Here is a 20715-nt window from a genome sequence, read left to right as displayed (position 1 = left end):
AAGGTTTCTTTACCTCAGCTAAGCTATATCACCTGACTCAGCCTTGAATCAATTATCCACAGCTTATCGCCTTACTTCACTTAGCAACCTGGCGTTGAAATCGTCACACACGCCAACAATGGCTCAAGTCACTTGGCAGCGTAATCTTTTACCTGTCTTAGCTATCTGGCGATGAAATCGTCCCACACGCCAATAACGGCTCAAGTCAACGGGCGGCAAAATCGTCACACACGCCTGAGATCTGATACCAAGCTCACCAAGATCACTAGATCTGCACATCTGTCTATATCCAAGTCAACATCACTAGATTCATGTTCTTATGTCCAAGTGGTCATCCTACCACTATATTTCATAACCTAGGTTCAACAACACTAGGTCCTATGTCTTTCCCATCTAGGTTCACTCGACTTTAGGTTCAATGACATATCAATACAAGTGGTCTTCCTACCACTATATTTTTCAACCTATGTTCAATGACACTAGGTTCAATACCCAATCACGTTTTTTCTTTATCTTAGTTGTTCACACCTAAGATTTATAATTTAATGACATCTAGTTCTTATTGAGTTCACTAATGTCCCTAGTGAAATTCAACCTATTTCATCCATTCATATCTAGGCATACATTTACACCTATATGTTTCACATGCCTGATGTCATCATCCAATGATAGTTATTCAATCTAGTAATATATGATTCATACATCCACATTTATCAATAATAACCTATCATTACATACATCCATCAACAAATAATACAAATATTAAATTTTATTCTTTGGCATGGACGTGACCTAATCATTTCGATGAAAAACAACCCACCTTATGGTGCCCCCAATTGCTTGTAGACACTTGCAATTGGACTAATCTCTTTGAATCTCCTAGCTTGCTCCTAAGCTTTTTTTGTTTTATACAAAATATCTATTCGTTACTATTTTTGAATACTTAAATACACTACAAAAAAAAGGCCTTTGCCGACGCTTTTCAAATTACTTGCCGACCCTATAAAGCGTCAGCAAATTAGCCGCCGACCCTTCAGAAATCGTCAGCGGATGCATCATTAAATGTAGTGACGAGAAAAATATACCGACGCAAATCAAAAGTGTCGGTAAATATCGTCGACGCACCTAAGAGTTGACATTTGGGTTCTTACTTCGAAACTAGTTGCACATAAATTAAATTGTTTGCCGACGATTTATAGTGCCAGCAAGTTGTTTGTTAGTTAAGAAAAACTATTTTACGATGCTTTAAAGCATTGCCTTATTACCTTGGTTGCGACGCACGAAAGAGTCAGCAAATTAGTTAGATAATCTATATTATTATTACTAGCTAGTGACTAGTTAGATAATCTATATTATTATTACTAGCTAGTGACGCCTTTGTGCATCAGCAGTTCATTTTAATGTATATTTTCTTTTATAATGTTCTATAAAAACAAAATTTACTGTTCATTTTATTCAACAAAAGCTAAAATCTACTATATTCCATAAACAATTATAATCAAAAAATTAATGACAAACACAATATACAACTTATAGAAGAAAGTAGTTAAAAATATTAACTTCATCTCAATATTTTTTGTTACTAAGTCAAAACAGTAACGAATTATGAGCATATAAATGTAATTCTAGAATTATGATACTTTTAAGTTTTACTAAAATAAATCTCAAAATAAATCACAGTCATCTAAAGTGATGGTGAATCCCTCGTCTCACTATCTAAGTTCACGGATTAGCCGACAAGCCTATGCAATAAAGTTTTTCTCACTCATTTCCACTTTGTGTTTTTTTTGCATATCTTGTATTTGGGCTCGCAATCTTTGAACTTCTTCTTTCATTGGGTCATACCTGTCATTCTTTATATTTCTTAGTTGAGCTTGAATTCTGAAAACTTGTGTTGGTGTAGAACCAATCCCATAACCCCTTACTCGATCATACTGGTCTTCTCCTTTTTTTCCTTGTAAATATTATCTTCAACTTGTTTGGTGGCATTTGAGAACTCAGTCGTAGTCGCTTTCTTTGCCAAATCTCCGACTTGTAAATATTATCTTCTGTTTACACTGCAAATTATTCACTAGCTCTAATCTTACTTGCAACTTTTAAGGCCAATTCCATCGGCATCATATTATCAGCACCTGTCAATGCCAACAAAACTGTGTAAACAGAAGTCTTCATAGTTCACAAGCATTACACTAAACAAGCATTCAGAAATACCAGCAATGAGCACCCCAGGAAGAACTTCTTATGTTCATTGTGGTTTATAATAATCCAGAATAAAAGGCATATTGGAGATCTTTCACCATGATAAGAGAAACACTTACAGAACATAAAGAAAGAAAGCCACCAAATAATTAGATTGAAATGTTCTACTCCTTGAGCTGTTGTTGATGCAATAAAGACCATAGAGTGCAACGATAGAGTGATTTTATTAAGGTGTTATTCAAGTAAAATAAATGCTACTGAAAGCAATTTCAAGCAAGTACAACTATCTGAATCCAATGGCGGGGCTAAAATTTGGCAAACGAGGGGCCAAGCTTCAACCAACAAACTAACTTGAAAAAGACTACTTTGTCTCAAGCATTCTACATACTTCAAACTTAGTTTATTATAATCATCATAGTAAAGGCCCACCTTTATATGCTGTGCGTAACTACATGACCTTGTAGAAACTAAGCTACATTAGCATGTTCTAACACTCAATTGCCAAAATAAAGGTACACTTAGCATTTAAAACATAAAATTACTTCTGAATTTGACTTCCATCCTGGATTACGAAGGTAATAGACTAAAAAAGATGGAGAAGCATTTTAGAAAGAATCAGACTGATTGATTGTTGAATTTTAACCAAATAATATCATTTGTGTAAGCTTCAAGAGGTGGAGGTTGTATAATTGATTGAAAATTGATTGCAATGTTTTTTTTTTTTGAGAGATAGGTAGCATGCTACCCGCATCGTTTATTTCATTTAGAAATAAACTTAGCTAGAAGTGTGAATCAATTAGGATTCGAACTTGGGTCTCGGGTACCAGCCACCAAGCCCTTTGCCACTTGCTCTAGGGACGGTCGGTAATTGATTGGAATGTTAAAAAAAGAACTTCATGTAAGTCCATATTTGTGGTAAAATAACTTCTAGAAGTATAATTAACTAGGGTAAAATGCCTGTGTTCCACACCAGCATTCTTGTAGGAAGGCCAACCATATGAAGAGCCAATAAAGTACTGATTTTCGATATATATGAAGTGCTGAGCAGATATGATTGTCTTAATGTATGCTGTGTGGATGCTCTTCTCTACTATTAACTTCTTTTGACAAATAAGGTTTTGTAGTTAAGCAATGGCGAAAGCGAAATCAGTATGACTTGCAACATATACATGGATGAAGCACCAATACATAACTTTCTATAATGGTACAGCATTGAGCATACACTTGTATCAAAATAATCTTAAAAACTCATAACATGACATGGCAGCACAGCCTACGTTGATTAAAAGTTGGGCATGCAATTTGTAACGTGAGCCGAAATATCAATCCCTAGATTGACATGCCCATTGCCAAAATCTTAGTGCATAAACTTATCACTATGTTGAACGGGGGTGTTTCAAATGCATGAATAGATATTTTGGCCCATACTACTAGAAAACAAAAAAGTAGACAAAAATTCCAAATTTTAAAAAAAAGTTGGACTGCTCTTGCAAACTCAAGGAAAGCTGATTGGATAGCTGCAGTTATGTCGTTCTTTCAAACAGTCCATACCAAATTTCTACTCCGCACCTTAGTAAGTAGTTAGGCACTTGATAATCATTGATGAACAATACTAGAAACTCACCTTTTCTATTGCTTCGCGAGAATTTTTGGAAAATCCTTTCACTGATCCAGAGTCTATAGATCTGAAAACCTGAAGAACTTAAAAAGTAAATGGGTTTACGAAATTGAGAATGAAATAAAACAATACACACAAAAATGGAACAAATTAAACTCAAAATCCCCCAAAATTGAAAAATTCCCCAAAATGCACTTTTCTTCCTCTAAAATTAAACTCAAATTTATATTAAATTGTGAATCCCACAGGAAAAAACCTAACCCACCACGTTACAAGGAATAGATCAACAAATCTGGGGCCAAATCGTTGATACTCGCAAAATCCATGGCTTTTGCTCTCGGATCTCTTTTTTTGCATTATAAATTTCATAATGCTATTCTAAAAACAAAAAAAAAATCCATAAGAATATAGAAAGGGGAAACTACCAGAGAAGTTGGCATCGAAATCCTCCTCTCCGTATCGTGTCTTCCTTCTCTGCTACTGCGACCACCACCAAAGAGCAGCGACTTTCACCTTGGAGTAAAGCTCGCGTCGCCCGGGAGAGGAGAAGCCCGCATCCAATTCAGCGTGGAGAGGAGAATACATGTGGTTAGCGGCACATCGACCTTGAGGGAGGCGGTGGCGACGACCTTGAGGGAGGCGCAGATTCGATCAGGTGTGGTGTAGGCATGGCTATGTTGGAGGAGTGGGCATTGATCTGTGAAGGGTGAGGGGTAAGGGTGGAGAAGTAAAAGCCGAACTCTAGAATTCTAATTATAAAAAATAATTAGAAGGCGCGTTTCGTTTCCCGCGCGCAATACAATTAGCGATGCAAAACCTTAGCATCGGTAATATTGTGCCGGTGGATAAATTTGCTGACGTTTTTTAAGTGCGTCGGTGTAAAAGTGTCGGCATAGGCCTATTTTATTGTAGTGATCATTTTTTCTCTTGAAATCAAGTTTCCCCACTTGATTTCCTAATCCTTGATTAAGATTTTAAAGAGTTAAAATATTTTTAAAACCCTCCATAAGAGAATTCCTTTTTCAACCTAGCGTTTCTTAATTCTTCAAGAATACTCCAAAATTTACAAAGAATTCTTAATCAAACTAGTATAGAATCATTTAGGGAGCTCAAAAACCTCAATTTCAAGGGATTTAACAAAAATCCTAAACCTTAATCTGAAGAATTCACCTCGGATCACGAGTCTCCCGAGCCGTTACGTGCTCTAGAGCTTGATCCACCACTCCTCCAAGCTTCCCAAGCTCGATCTCCACCAAAATCTCTATGTTGGAGAAGAAGACGAAGAAGAAAAGAGTAAGAGAGAAAAGCTTCTCTTTCTCTCTCTCTTTTTCTTCCTTGTGTGTGCGCGTATCTGGGGCATCAGATGAAAAGGGGAGTGGGCTCCCCTTATATAGGCCCCCACCTGAATTTACCAAAATAACCTTCAAAAATTGCATTATGTAGAATTGCGTATCGGTACTCGAATTGGCGTACTGGTATTCAGGCATTTAGTACCGATACGTAAAATCCAGTTTCTCAAAATCCAAACGTTGGATTCTCAGGTTTTCTAGTGGAGATAGAAGGGGGACACATGTCAACCTCTAGGCTCATGATGTGACCTAACTCTCATTTAATATAGTTGTATTTTGTTAAGGATTAGGTGGGGAGAAAAAATTATTTCATTCATCACATATATGCTTATATTTTATACACTACATAGATAAATTTCTATCTTTTGGAATTTAAACTTAGCAATATTTTGTATATAGCTTTTATTTATGGTATATATTATATCTATTAAATTATATTTTAATTTTAAAATATTAATAATTAAAAAAATATGTTTGGTGCATAATTTCTAATAGATTAGGTGCATGCAATATTTTTTAAGTGGAGATGGGAGAGTGAAGGGGACATGTGCCAACCTCTTGGCTCATGATGTGAACTAACTCTCCTTTTCTATAGTTGTATGTGACAGATCGAGTCTGAATCGTCACAGCCAAAAAAAATAATAATAATTCTCAAGCCAGAGCCCAAACAAATTTGTTGGATCTCTAAGCTTCAATGTGTGCCATGTGGGACGCAGCCCCCATTTAGGAAGGGAGCACACCCTGCCTTCTCAGTAGGGATGCAAATAGGATCGATCCATAGGCGGGAGGGATCTCCCACCTTCAACTTTATTTTTTATCAAATTGGGGACGGATACGGGGCTAGTTAATTTTAATTTTATTTTTGGTTTCCACTTACCGTTCCATTAGGAACGGATCGAGACAAGAAGCAAATTTTTGGTGGATTGGAACGGATAAAAGGAAGAAATGAGCCTCCCGCTTCCGCTACGTTAACTTAGCATATCGGGGCGGATTATATTGTTCTATATTTTTGGTTCACAATTACCGCCCTATTCGAGGAGAATTGGGGACAGGAGCTCCACCAACCCGATGCAAATTCATTTGCATCCCTTCTCCGATGATTTTCTTTAAAAACTTAAAGAAATATGAGTAAAAAAAACTTAATAAAAAAGATAGAAGTAAAAAATAAATAAATAAATAAAAGTTAAGAAAAAAAAATATAAATCCTAATTCTACTTGTTTTTCTATTTATTTAAATTTTCTCATTTCTTCATTTCTTCATTTTCTTCCTAACTTCCTGAGCTCCAATCCTATTTTATTTCATTTCCTACCAAATTCTCCAATCTCCAATCTTATTTTAATCTTCCCTCTAATCAAATCTCAATCCCTAAATCTATCCTCTAATTCTTAAGTCCATACTCTAAAGAGTAGGAGAACGAGGAGATCCGTAATTTCTTGCTCTAAAGAGGAGGATAAAAAGAAATCTTTACCCTTTTTACCGTATTTAATCTTTCTTTCAAAATTTAAATTTATAAGTACTTTTAATATATAGTGATGTAAGAGGTTTCTGGTCTTAATTTGTAGCTTACTTTAATCTTTGTTTTTGTTACTTATTTATTAAAAGATTGTCACTTAACTATTTAGTTCTAGACTGGCACTTGTAAATAATATATTACTCTTTGTTCTTATATCATATAAGTATGTGATTCATCAATTTTCATTGATATTTCATACTATTAGTACTATAATATTTTCATGTATCATGAAAAAAATGCAACTAAATTTTAGTGTTGTTTCAGTCAGCATTTTCTCCAACGAAGGAGGCTTATATAAGTATGGGCTTGGTATTGAAAGTTTTGAGAAGCCTAAGGATCTATCTAGATTGTATCTATCACCTAGAGGGGGGGGTGAATAGGTGAAAGGCCAAAAAACCACAAGTCTCGATACAATAAAAATAAATGCGGAAAATAAAAAGCACACCGAGATTTACGTAGGAAAACTCCAACTTGGAGAAAAACCCACGGGACCAACACGCGAAAAAACAATTCACTAAGAGAAAAGATTACAAGGTGATTACCGACTCCACGGACTCTACCTCTCTTAACCTCCTATGAATCTTCGTGTTACCCTCCGGGTTGTCCAGCCCTCACGTCTGAATCCACGAACGCCTTCACTTCGAATCCACGAAGCTTCAATCATGCCGAATCCACGACGCCACTCGAATCCACGAGCTAACGATCCGAATCCACGAACCGCCTTTGTTCACGCCGAATCCACGACGCCGTTCATGAAGAGCATCATGTGTATGGTGATCCTTCGCTTAGGAGTATCGTAGAAAACCAGGGAATAGAACTCCAAGCGAAGTGGAGATCAAATCGACATATTAATATCAAATTTCAATATCTCGATTTGATCTAAAAGAGGCTTTTTGTAGAAAATAGGTTTAAGATGAAATCCGAGCCTCTAGGGTTTCTCAAACATGTATTCTTATGATGCTTAATCAGTTAGAGAACCCCAATAGCTTATTTATAGACTTTAGAATCAATTGGAGTCGAATTAGAAAGTTTCTTTCCAAAAACAACACCTTGTACCGGAACAAGGAATGTTGTCCAGGGTACACCATGACGGAAGATTTTTCTGCGAAGCTTCTGTACCCTGGATAGACTGTTGCTTGTTCCGGAACAGGGCTTGTACCGGTACAGCATGAAGGTTGTACCGGAACAACCATCAAACTTCTCTGCGCAACGTTGATGGCTGTACCCTGGACAGAAAACCCTTGTACCGGTACAACAATGTAATTTTCGCTGAAAATGCATTGTTTTGAGTTTTACAAGCTCTTAGAAACTTTCTAATCACTTACAACTTGAAAACATGATTCTAAGATCTATAATTAAGTATGAATCACCATAAACAGGATTTAAAGCTTACCTAAGCATCGTGATTCATGTTTTACGTGTCCTGCGTCCTTTCCGATTCTTCGAAGTCTTGAATTCTTCGATCTTCAATACTCTGCTCCGGACTTCTTCAAGACTCCGACTCGACCCACGAAACTTGCCAACACATAGGACCTAACAGGTATGCATTAGCCCGAAGACCAGACATTTTGACCATGTATCATCGATTCAATTTTGATCCACTAAGAGTCCATTTGTTTTAGTGTAAGTGGATAAATGTAACTCAAGTTTCATCACTTCCGTTATTTATTTTGGTGTAAGTCAAAAATATAATGTAACTCAATTTACGTTAGACCTCCACTTCACCTACTCTCGACTTCTTCCTCTAAAGTGCCAAACTCGACTTCTGCCATACTCAACCTCCTCTAAAAAATTTATTAAATAGTAAAACCTAAACTCTACTTCCTTTATAATGGGTTAAAATTACCTTATTTATAATAAATTAGGATTACCTTTAAATAATAATAAAAAATGTAATTATATAATAGGTTAAATTTTATGGTGACAAGTTTACCACTATATTTAGGAGATAACGGGATCCATTTACTTACATCAAAATAAACAATGGAACTCAAAAAATTAATTTCACCAGCACCAAGTTACATCAAAACAAACAAAAAAAGTAATTTGAATTTAACTTTCAGACTGTACGAGTTACGTCAAAACAAACAACAAAAAAATAATCACACTTCAGGAAAACTCCAATACCACTGCACTCGAGTTATGTTGGATATCCATATTCGTCAATCCAAACGGCCCCTAAATTAAAGTAAAAATCTTATTGTAACTACCCTGCTATCAGTAAATATTTTCAATTTGAATTATTTCTTTTCCAAATCAATCAATCTTTTTAATAAAATAGATCCTCACTTTTTGTTAACAATATATGTTATCAATGTATTTGTTTTAGATTGACTCCCTGCAATATACCCAAGTAGAATACCCAAAGTGGAAATATCTCGTAGCAATGAAGCAACTTATTAATTCTATAACATACATGCTAGAAAATTTAAGTATTCAAGAGCCATGTCAAAACGAATGATAAAAGTTTAAGATACATGTTATTTGTGTCTGGTGAGGAAAGAAAATAATAAACTAACAAACTACGAAAGATCATAAAAATTGTGTAAACCGTAGAGAATAATGCTTAAATCTTGTTAAGTTTATTATAGATAGAAGAAATATTTGGAGTACTAAAAAGGCAATATTGCATCATACTCATCCATGTGCTACTCCAACTACAAGACACATGCTTTGGTCACAAAGAAAAATAACACTCGCACAATGTGTTTTGATCGACGAATGGAAAGGACTAGGTAAAACCTTTTCAGGGTATAGTTTCTTTCAAGGATTTAGTGAAGCCGTAAAAGTGGGTTCGCCTATCTTTCCTTCCATTCAAATTTATTAAACAACTCAAATACATTGCCCCGCACAATCAGTATTTTTCCTAAATTGAATTTGAACTCAACTCTTATATTAATGTATGAATTTCTAGTATTGGAGTATGTTGTACATTATGCTTGCTTGAATAAATTTTTAGTTGATTTTGCTAACCAATATCTGATTTGAGCCTTTTGGTGTTCTTGGTTGACACTTGGTTGTTTCTTTTCCATTTCGCAAGCTTTTTTCTAGTCGAAAGGAATACAAAGAGTACACAATATTTCTTTTAATTTCTCAACACTAGAGTAAGTTCATCTCTGTTTGAAAATAATTAATTGATCCTTTTTTTTAGGTTGCAATCAAGCCCTATATATTTTTTTCAGTAACCGTTTTCTTAATTTTATTCTTCAGCTGAAAGCAAACCAATCGAATGTATATATTTAATTTAATCTTTTTAAAATTTATCTTTTAAAAAATATATATATACTACAAGTGATCTCCTTGTACATGCACTCCCTTCTGAGAACCCCCATGTACATGCACTCCCAATCTGCCAATGGCTAGGGCTGTTTTTAGCTTTGATCAATTCGCTTAACCTCTGAGAGCCTCTATTGTTGTCCTCGACACAGATCACAGGGACTTGCAAGAATGACGCCATGCTCGGTATATGCTTCGTCAGCCATCTCAACTTGCAACCAGTAGCTATTAGCACAGCCTGACGCATAAAACACATAGAAACAAAGAGACCCTTTTTCGTAGTTATATAGGATGTCTAGAACAGTCCATGCTATTATAATTACTTTAGCCTACGAGCATCTTTGTATTTTTGCATCAGAAGTAACATGCTCCAGAACAACCATCCGATGCTGCCTTTTAGCATCAATTACATTGCACCCGAATGTGTTCCAATAGTTTGACACTATTAAAAGAAGTTTCTAGATGCTCACTACTTCACATGTTCCAAAAGTTCTGGGCCTTCTGTAAGTTTCTGAGTGACTTACAGAAACACATCTTCTTCAGCATTCATAATCATTACGTAGTGCCATGTCCAAGCATCCTTATAGCATTAGCTCCTCCTAATAGCACTAGCATTCTACAGATATCTGCTAAATGAAGTGTCAACTTAAGCTAAAGAGATAAATTACCTAAGCCCAATGAAACTGGGTAAAAAGGTTGTAGGGAATTGGAAGGCATAAGATTTGAAAGAAGCACTATCAAAGCAATCTTAGGGGCTATTTGGTATTAAAGGCCTACTGAATGCAAACAAATAAACTGGAGTTGAAAAAAATATATATAGAGATATGCTTCTGTGTTTCCCAGTAATCATCCTAATAGCAGTAGCATTCTACATATTCTGCTAAACGAAGTGTATACTTAAGCTAAAGAGATAAATCATCTAGGCCCAATGAAACTGGATAAAAAAGTTGTAGGGAAAGGCATAGGATTTGAAAAAAAGCAATCTTAGGGCCCATTCGATATTAAGGACTATCTAGCGCAACAAATAAAATGGAGTTGGGAAGAAAAAAAAAAAAAAAAAATATATATATATATATATATATATATATAGGAATATGCTTCAGCATTTTTCAATGGAATCGCAAAAAATATATTATAACTGGCTCATTGCGATACATGGAATGTAATATTATGTACGGATACATACAAAGTATTTTTTCTATCGTAGTTTTTCACCGCAGGTAACACAATCTCCCCGCAATCCCAAATGAAGCCTTAATGTAAGGCATGTATAACAGCATATTTCATACACATGTACGCATTGAAGATGACCTAACTATAGCAACTTTGAAAAGTTTAACAGCAGAAAATTGAAGGTCAAACAGTGTAGAATTCTTGCTGCTAAACTGCAGCCACTTTGAGAGGGCTAACAGCAAAAAATGATGAAAGACAGAATTGGGTGAAGAGCGGACGGAGCTTCAAAAAAAGAAAAGGCGCAAGATGAGCATCAAATTCACCTGCAGTGGAATCAAAGGAACTCTACGAAGAGCAATGGTGGTAGGCACCTATTCAGAATTAGTCCTTGCGCTGCCTTGAAGCATGTTCTTTCTAGAATGCGTACTACGTCATTGGCACCAATGGCAAATTGTTCCTACACATAGAACAATATGTTTTAAACATAAAAATGGGGTAGTATCATCATCTTCACTTTGAAGAAACTGAAATAATGAAATAATTATACATTGATCCAAACCTTTTCAAGTAAGTCTCCCTTGGATGCTTTTGCTGATTTCAAATAAACCGGCCATGCTACTCAAAAGAGAAAACAAGGGAATAGTGAGTGATTTTACCAGCCAAGTTTATGTCGAAAATCATCAAGCCTTCTTTCTTCATAGCAGTTGGAACTCACTGTGCTCAGAGAGGAATTCTTGTAGTAAATTAATCTTCTAGCTCGTAGGTCCTTCCAAGACTCGAAAACACTAAAAGAAGGCAAACCCTATTCAGGAAAAGAATGACAACCAGTAGGAGCACTTGATTATTATCCTATCTCTTCTGTTTGGAGACAAACATTTGTTGATGATCACGTACATATGGCACAACTTGTCAGTTCAGAACAAATTAATAAAGCTTGCTAGCAGGGTCTAGCTACATTATTACCGCAGTTTATGCAGAATCTCTTTCCCCCTGCATCAATCTCTGAGCCTCGAAAGGGGAAAAGCATAGGGGTTGTTGAACACACAACATGACTACATGAGGCGATGCGTACCAAGAAGAATAATGCAACTATTTATTAAATTTTACAACAACGGACAATTTGTTTGCAGATCACTTGTAGTACCAGGATAGTATACAATGACTATGAGCCACTACTCTTTTGGGCATTTTCTCAAGCAATCGAAAGGCGTGCAAAGAAGGCGATAGATGATGAATATAGATGAGGAAAGAGCCCTAGAAAATGCCCTAATAAACTCGCGAGTTAACTTCAATAAAATGTGGCCGCCGAATAGATAATTGAAGATCATATATATAAATGCAAAGTGGACCTGTGCTAATAGGTCGGGCCAGTATTAACCAAGTAAGGCTCACATTAGGCCTACCATGATGAGTGGACAGTTCTATGATGGGCTTGGAATGCCAAAAGAGGCCCATTGATTCTAAGGCACGTATATCACCCAATTTCAAAACGATTTATAGAAAAAGATATATAGAAAATCCATTTTCTAATATTAAAATTATGTATCTTCACAAACTGGCTATAGTAGTAGTAGTGCATATGCATGACTCTAGCACAGGACAAACCAAAATATGAGGTTGAAACATAAGTTTGCATAGATCGAGAGCCTAACACATGTGGTTCATATGTTAACCTCACAAGTGTGATGTAATAAAAATTACACTCAAAATTTTAAGGAGCGTCCTTGTTATGTATATATGGAGAACACAATTTGTTCAGAGGAAAATAGAGGAGCCTCCATGTCATGTGTATATATATATATATATATATGGAGATCACAATTCCAGAGGAAAATAGAGTGCAAGAAGAAGAAAGTCCCCTTTAACTTTGCAAAAGTGACCCACCACAAGTATACCATGAGAGAATGACTAAGAACACAACCTTAAATACAAGTCTCATTTGCTCTCAAGCTGGTACCTCTCTGCCACAGTTCAAGGATTTAAGTAACACAATAGATCATGAGTTTATAGCAACTAAATTTCCTTTCATTGTGCTTGAGAATAAAGAAGAATGCTTTGACAATTACAAACAGTAGCTATTAGATTTTTTTTTTGGCACATATAATGTATTAGTTAAATTGTCACTATAAAAAAAACTAAGACAGCAGAAAACTCCAATTCATTTGAAGGAATGATGTAGCTACAGGATCATTCAAAAGTGAACATCAAAATCCTCTTCTTTTGTATTCATTTCAAATAGAAATAAACATAAGAAGATTTTATCAACAACTAAGAAACTTGTACAGCCATGACAGCATGACAGCATAAACATACATTTAACCAAGTTATTCTAATCAGAGTAAGATGAAAATTACTAGGAGAGTAAAGCATGCTATTTATTTGATTTATCATAAGCAGCTATATTCTGTGGTTCGCACTCAGGACTGAAAAGTCGGACCAGAAGAGCCGATGAGGAGCTCACTGATATTGCACCGCAGGAAGCCCACCTCAGACTTCTCGGAACAGTTATTCTTGGACCTGTAGACAAACCATAAAGTAGAAGCATTAAGGTTCAATATTTGAATTTTCTGTTGAGTAAGAATAGATACTAAGTACACAGTTATTTATCATTGGTATGCTAATAATAGACACTTTAACAATTAGTTCTTAATATAACATCGGTACCAATATTCACGTGTTGTATTTCACTTAAGTCCTAAATCTAACAAAATATGAATCATTACATAAAGTACCAAATGCTTTAACATACTTTCGATAAATTGTGTATGAAGAGAAGAGTATAGCTGATGAAACATAGCTAATCAACTTAGGCATTTAAACAAGATTGAGAATATTCTCTGCCTCATAAGTTTGCTTTAACACGTAACATTCCACGACATATATTACGCAATTTCAATTCACATATTGAAATATGCAAATCAAGGATTTAAATGTTGTGACACGGGATTGTGCCAGAAACTTGTCAGCACGGTACGGCATGGTGTGTGCTAAGCCGTGCCGAACATGCCAGTCAAAAAAATTCTTGTGTGCCGACACATAATAGGATGAAATATTTATTTTCTTTAGCAACAAAATATTCTAACTATTTATTATGTCTTTTTATCACATCTTTTGAACTTTATTGAGGAAATTTCTTACTAATTTAAAGAATAGAAGGTTTTGAGCTGTGTCATCGGCACGAGGTCTGTATCGTGCCGGTATCTTGTTGGCACGGTACAACACAGTGGATACGGCCCGTGCCGACGGGCACTTAAAACCTTGATGCAAATAAAGCACCAAACTTTTAGCCTGTTATAGGGAAAGAAGTTATATAAGCTCATTTTATAGCCACAAGTAGCATCATTATGAGTTTAAGTTTTCTGCGAGATGAAGTACAATTAATTTCGCACATAGGTAAAATAAATGATTCAATAGTTTTCTTTTTTTCCAGATATCAAAAGAAGTTCCGTGAAGGTTTGCCCACATTGTGGACAAATACAAAAAAAGAAGCAGGCTTCTTTTGATTCAATTATGTTCACATGAGATTTGGGTTCAAAATCTCCTTCATAGTCCCTTCTCAAACCATAAATTCTAATCACAAACATGTAACTAGAAAATAAGCAAAAAGACTAGGAGTTCATAAATATAACACGCATTCTTTTGATGTCACAACAAAAGCGACGGAAATCAGAAGTCTATACTCAATGAAGAAGTTCACAAAAAAACTATTGATCCAACTAAAACACAGCCAATCGATCTCTTCACATCGGCATTTATCTCATCAACAATTTTGTGACTCGTTTCAATGGAAATTTACCATTTTCTGCACTAAAAAGAAACCTTCAACTTTGTAAAGCCTCAACTATATACCCTTTATTCAAATTGCTAGCAGAAAAGGAGTTCTCCTTGATCAAGCATGCGTAGGTGTCAATAATCTTGCATATCAGTTGACAATGCCAGTTGAAAATAGGACAAAAAAGATAAAATAAATATTTCTGCATAACTTAAATCTTAATGTGATGAGAAACTACAAAAGTAAAGATAAGAAAAAGGAAAAGCAAGAGAGAATTGAGCGGAGCAAGCATTAAAAAGGAGAAAAAAGAGAAGAGAGGGACCGTAGTGGAGGCGACAAAGGACCCAGAAGGCGAGGCCACCGCCGACACTGAATATGGCAGCAGTCTGGCGCATGAGCCTGGAGCAAGGCTTAGCATCTGACCGCATCAGCTCCCCCTCCGACCATCCCAGCGGCCCACGCAGTGCCATCCCCAACCTCTTTACCTTCCTCTTTTCCTTCTCTCAGAGTCGAGGGTTATTACTATGCTGTGCAATGGCAACGAGTGAGGCGCTCAGTTCCGCGCAAAAACTCTTCTCGGTCATTGTTATAACACATAAATTGAGGGACAATTGTATACAATAACACATAAAATTTAGGGATAATTGCATACAACTTTCTGCAAAAATAAAAAATAAATAAATAAAAGTTGTGTCTAAATTTATTTCTACCAATTTTCTTATATTTATTTCTTTAAAAAGTTTATCGTTTACAAAAATATTTCTACCCTAAGAATCTGTTACAAAATTATGGTTAACTATGGGTTAAATATTTAACTCTAATTTAGATGTAAGGATACTATTTTACACCTTATACACACACACACACACACACACACACACACACACACACACACACAAATATATATGAGTCCGGCTGCTATACTATCGATAATACCAAACGCTTGGTGCTATCAAGTTTTCTACCGTTAAATCTACCCCTTTGACCATTTCGACCCGTTAGATCATACTATTCAAGCAACCACCCACTCAATCCTTTCAAGGGAAATGCTACAGGAATTTAAGTAGGGATTATGAAATGAATAGCCGAATTTTCAACACGACAAGAAATCCAAAGTCATGAACAAAGGGGATTGACCGAGAAGGCGAGCAGCTCAAAGCTGGCAACAGTCTTCGCCTTCATATGACCATAGGAGAAGCTTATTCATAATTCATCTACTGGTCTACTTCATTTTCACGATCCAAAACTAGCAGTTGAATTTCTCTAGACTTGTGTAACCCTTTTTCGGTGCTTTTAACCATTTTAATTTTAAGCACCGAAAATATATCAATATGAACGATCCTCATAAAGTAACATAATCTCAACGAAGCAACACACCTTTCGATGGAGGAGCCATCTGATTGCTCAAAAAAGCTTCAGTAAGTGAATAAGCTGCAAAATTAACAAAATAATGTCAGAGAAGTTGGAGAACTTACTAGCTATTCAATGTACTATATAGCATCTCACCAAAGCATGAAGAAACTTGATATGATTACAGCTTTTCATAAAGAATGCAGCAATGTGGCAAAAATTGATATTCCATTCATCACTCGAGACATAATATCAACAAATCATGAGTAAAAGTAAATAATCAACCAAGCTATAAAGTGCCGCAACTCCTTATGTAAAAACTCGACTGCATAACTATTCCTCCAATCCTCGTCACCTTCAATCTTATACTTAAAAAACCAGATACAATTGAAGCAACAAGGGATTTATACTTAAAAAAACAAAGAATTAAACCTAGGGTTTCGAGAGTAGTAAACGAGAAGCGAGATAAGCTCACCTCGAAGCCTCACTTCTAAACTCTAGCGCGCCGTGCCCGAACACCAACGAAAAAAGCAAATCCGATAGCCCCCGATCACACAAAGCGAATTGACTGGGCAATCGAAACCCCCAACCCAAGCAAGACACAACCAATCTCTCCCTCTGAGCTGGGGACGAGGAGAGTACCACCAAATCCAAGCAATTAGAAGCCTAATAAACAAAAGAAATAGAGAAAATCACTACCCCCAAAACCAAGTGAAGCAACAATTAAAGTAAAATTTAAAGCCTAATTTGAAAACACAGTTTATATAGAGTTATACAAAAAATACAACTCCAATAATCAACTGTTAATATTCAGGTAGAAAGATGAAACCTAAAACCACCTGGATATTATCATAACTTCATAAGGCTAAAATGCAAGAAATTCCCTACAAATTCCTTCCATATCGGATATAAATTTATTAAAAATTTTGTTAACTATCTCAACCCACATAAGCTAAAAACTAATTAGCGCCACCCACAGCATAATACACCTGACCATTTGCTATGCACAAAATATACGATAACATCAACAACATCTTAAAATCCCAACTCAATATTCACCCCATTATTATTTCTTTCTTGTGTTTATATCTCTTAACAAGTTAACCCCACAAAAAAAAAAAAAAAAAAAAAAAAAAAAAAAAAAAAAAACTTTCAACACTGTCTCCAAAATACAAAACAAACACCAAGTCGCCCAAATCTACTTGTGCACTAAACTAATAACCATATAGATTATGGGATAATTGCAACATTCGTTTCCAGCTATTGTCGTATTTCTTTTTTCTTCTTAATTTTTGGAATCTAGTAGCTGTTCCTGCTTTTCAGTTTAGATATATAATGTTGATGGCTTATTTTAATTAAAATTTTGCTCGTTAGCCACATAAAAAAGATTTGGTATTGATGCGGCGGATTTCTGTTAAAGTAAAGTTATTATTGTTTTCAACAGCAAAGATTTAAGTAAAATAAGCAGCAAAAATGATCGAATCTAAATGCAAGCGGAACACAGAAAAAAGCTCGGACTGCTCCAATTTGCGAAATCAAAAACTAAATAGCATATTGTAACAACCTGAAGAATAAAGGAGGAGTAGTAAAGGTAGCAACTTTACGAGGTAGGGATGAAATAAGTGGCAGCAGCAGGTTGGTGAGGGAGCGAGCTCGGCGGGGTGAACCGACGGCAAGGGCGTCGAGGAAGACGGAGTGCCAGGCGTCGGGGAAGGCCTCGTCGGGTTGGGTGCCGCCGCCGCCGCCGGAGGAGAGCTTGTCGCCCTTCTTGTCCTCGAGCTTGTACCACTGCGGGGCGAGGGGCGCCTCGGTGAGGTCGAAGACGATGCGGCCCACGAAGTTCGCCTGGATGCGGTCCTTGGAGAAGGCGAACACCTGGTGCCAGCTAGGGTTCTGGTTCTTCTCCAGGTGCTTCGTGATGCCTGTGATGCGGCTCTTCTCCAGGTTCTGGTTCAGGCGAAACTCCGGCGCGCGACGAGGATTAGGGCATCGTCGGAGTACAGAGGGAAGACGGGAGGAACGCCGAGGGAGAAGGAGATCCGACAGAGCCAGGGGATTTGGGGCAAAAAGGGCGTACTTGAATCTTAGCGGGTCGGATGGCCGAATCCTCGGAGCGGATGTGAAAAGCGGACCCACTATCCGCCTTTGGCGGAGCGGACAAGAGGTGCGACCCGATAACCCAAGCCCGACCACAGTTACACTCTTGGGCCTGAACTCAACCCGGACGGCCGGCAGTACTAATTTTTACAATTTTGCTGTTAAGCCCTCCTAGGATAGTCTACTTTAACTTCAGTACTTAGTTGTAGAGAGTATATGCACAAGAATGTAATTGCAACAGGATATCAATGAAATGAAATATTGCTTATCTTCTTCCCCAATCCTTCTTCCCCTCTAAACCCTTCTTTCCCCAATTCTCCTCTTTCTCTATCTCTAATCTCTATCCCAATTTCTTATCCCTCTCTATCTCTCTCATATCCCTAATTCCCATTCTTTTCTCCCAATTTCTCTTCTTACTAGCAACAGCGCCAAAGGCTCGCCTCTCAGACCCATCATCCTCCCCGCCGTGCTCGTCTCACCGAATTCCTCGTCATCGACGGTTGCGGATCGTCCGGGTCATTACACATATAGACAAATCCAATCACTCCCGATCACGAAAAAAAGCTCACCTCCACTACTGTAGAATCAGATCCTCCAACCCAAGCAGCAAATTTTCGATCTCTCTCTATTCTAATGGATTAAAAATACCATAAAAAATAAAAAAGCAAACAAACAATGGATTAAAAAGACTCAAAGAAAGAATAGAAAATATGTAATGAAATTGAATTAAAATATTAAAAAAAGGGGCATATTACACGAGGAAAATAATCACACTCACAATCTAGGGTTTCGCCGCGCTCCTCTTTGGAGGAGCCTCAAATTGTGCGAGAGAGAGAGAGAGAGAGAGAGAGAGAGAGAGAGAGAGAGAGAGATCGGCGTCGGACCGTTGGAGCGCGGGGCTTGCGCGGAGCGCGGGGCTTGCGCGGAGCATCGGAGCATTGGCGCGTGGAGCTCGGGGTTGAGGAATTTACCTTTTTTTAATTACAGAGGAGGGTTTTGGAGATTTTTTTCGATCTTTTAACTTTATTTTATATTACTATAATTAAAATAATTATTATTATTATTTATTAAAACAAGGGTACGATTTTAGGGCTAGATTTGGGCCAGCTCTAACTAGGTGGTTTTAGGGTGGCATTAGGTTTTTTTTTTCCACCATAATTTGTAAAAAAATTATCTTTTATATAGTTAAAACTATTAATATAATTAAAACTTTTCCTCAAAAAAAAAAAATAATTAAAACTATTAATATTTTAAATATTATTATAATATTATTAATTATTAAATAAAATAAAAATAAAAAGATAAAAAAAATATAAAAGTTTGTACAAGTCTATATCCTAAAATAGAATAGGTTATAGCTTAGATTTGCTAAGTTATATAAATGTTTAATATACTTTAATTAGATAAATTAAGTCTCATGAAAACTTAATTTAATTTAATTAAATCATGTATCGACGATTTTAAACCATTATAATAATTAATTTAAACCGCTAGTAAAATATAGTTTTGCCAACACTTATGTTAAGTGTTACTAAAAAAAATTATCATAAAAAATTATTATATTACTATATACCGATGGTTTAAAACTGTTATAATAATAATTAGCTAAAACCGCTGCTAAAATATATTTTTGCAAGCGCTTGTATTAAGTGTTACTAAATTAACTGTCACCACAAATTAACTTTTTTGTAGTGTATCCACTATCTCATATGTGATATGATGAAATTTGTAAACACATCTCTCAACTTAATTCAACCAAAAAAATTATTTATAAGTTTAGCGTTTTCTCCTATACTCAACCAAATAATTAAGATGCATACAATAATAATTACTGCATTTTCATCTATATGTATTTTCAACTATACTGTATTTCTCTAATTATATTGTACTTACACTTTTATCCAACTAAAATGTCCCTTTTTGGTTTCTAGAAAAATCATGGAAAACTACTTTTCAGATAAAAAAAAAAAAAAATAAAAATATTATTTTTTCACAAAATTTTGATTTTTTTCCACACCAAATAGATCAAAAAACTTTAGCCAGAAAATTAATTTTTAAAATAATTTTTGAAAACTAAATAAGGGCAAGTGCGACAATTTCCAATAATTTTAAAAGCAGATCGAACTCGCCAGTTCGATCTATTAAACTATGACACAGTCTATAAAGCAGTTCGGTTCAATCCTTTGAACCGGATAAGTTAAAAACCACTTTGAATTGTGGTTCAACCATTATCTGGTTTTAATCAAATAAGGGAGAATTTGTTTAGTCACGTTATATTAAAATCCAACAACTTAAACTCAAATTTAGCTGATTTTTTATTCTATTAGCACATATTAGCTCTATAAAAAGTAAAACTTGAAAATTTAT

At 35.9% G+C, this 20715-nt stretch overlaps 1 protein-coding gene across 8 annotated transcripts; it reads right to left on the bottom strand.

Annotated features, from left to right (window-relative positions):
• Nucleotides 1561-19329, bottom strand: LOC109708967. 8 transcript variants are annotated; one of them, XM_020230948.1, is made up of 12 exons: nt 19127-19328; nt 17856-18978; nt 16727-16917; nt 16279-16332; nt 15224-15428; nt 11845-13646; nt 11689-11744; nt 11453-11586; nt 4988-5219; nt 4243-4514; nt 3824-3892; nt 1561-2132 (listed from the first exon to the last, which is right to left on the bottom strand). In XM_020230948.1, the coding sequence occupies exons 5-6, from the start codon at nt 15369-15371 to the stop codon at nt 13501-13503; spliced, it is 294 nt and encodes a 97-aa protein (XP_020086537.1). In that variant the 5' UTR covers nt 15372-15428; nt 16279-16332; nt 16727-16917; nt 17856-18978; nt 19127-19328; the 3' UTR covers nt 1561-2132; nt 3824-3892; nt 4243-4514; nt 4988-5219; nt 11453-11586; nt 11689-11744; nt 11845-13500. The 8 variants fall into 8 exon arrangements, with proteins under 8 accessions (XP_020086537.1, XP_020086540.1, XP_020086541.1 ...); XM_020230951.1 differs by having other exon boundaries at nt 17856-18529; XM_020230952.1 differs by having other exon boundaries at nt 17856-18519; nt 19127-19143.

This window comes from Ananas comosus, linkage group 4 (assembly GCF_001540865.1).
Source record: "Ananas comosus cultivar F153 linkage group 4, ASM154086v1, whole genome shotgun sequence".
NCBI classification, from domain to species: Eukaryota; Viridiplantae; Streptophyta; class Magnoliopsida; order Poales; family Bromeliaceae; genus Ananas; species Ananas comosus.
The sequence above is the reverse complement of the archived record's forward strand: the minus strand, read 5'-3'. Positions and strand labels throughout refer to the sequence as shown.

What these genes read in the sequence shown, in the direction of transcription:
- LOC109708967 (XM_020230954.1), bottom strand. Translation starts at nt 15,371, where the DNA reads ATGGCACTGCGTGGGCCGCTGGGATGGTCGGAGGGGGAGCTGATGCGG. An exon ending in CCTTTGTCGCCTCCACTACG is followed by an intron (nt 13,647 to 15,223) that starts GTCCCTCTCTTC and finishes GTTTGTCTACAG; the next exon opens with GTCCAAGAATAACTGTTCCG.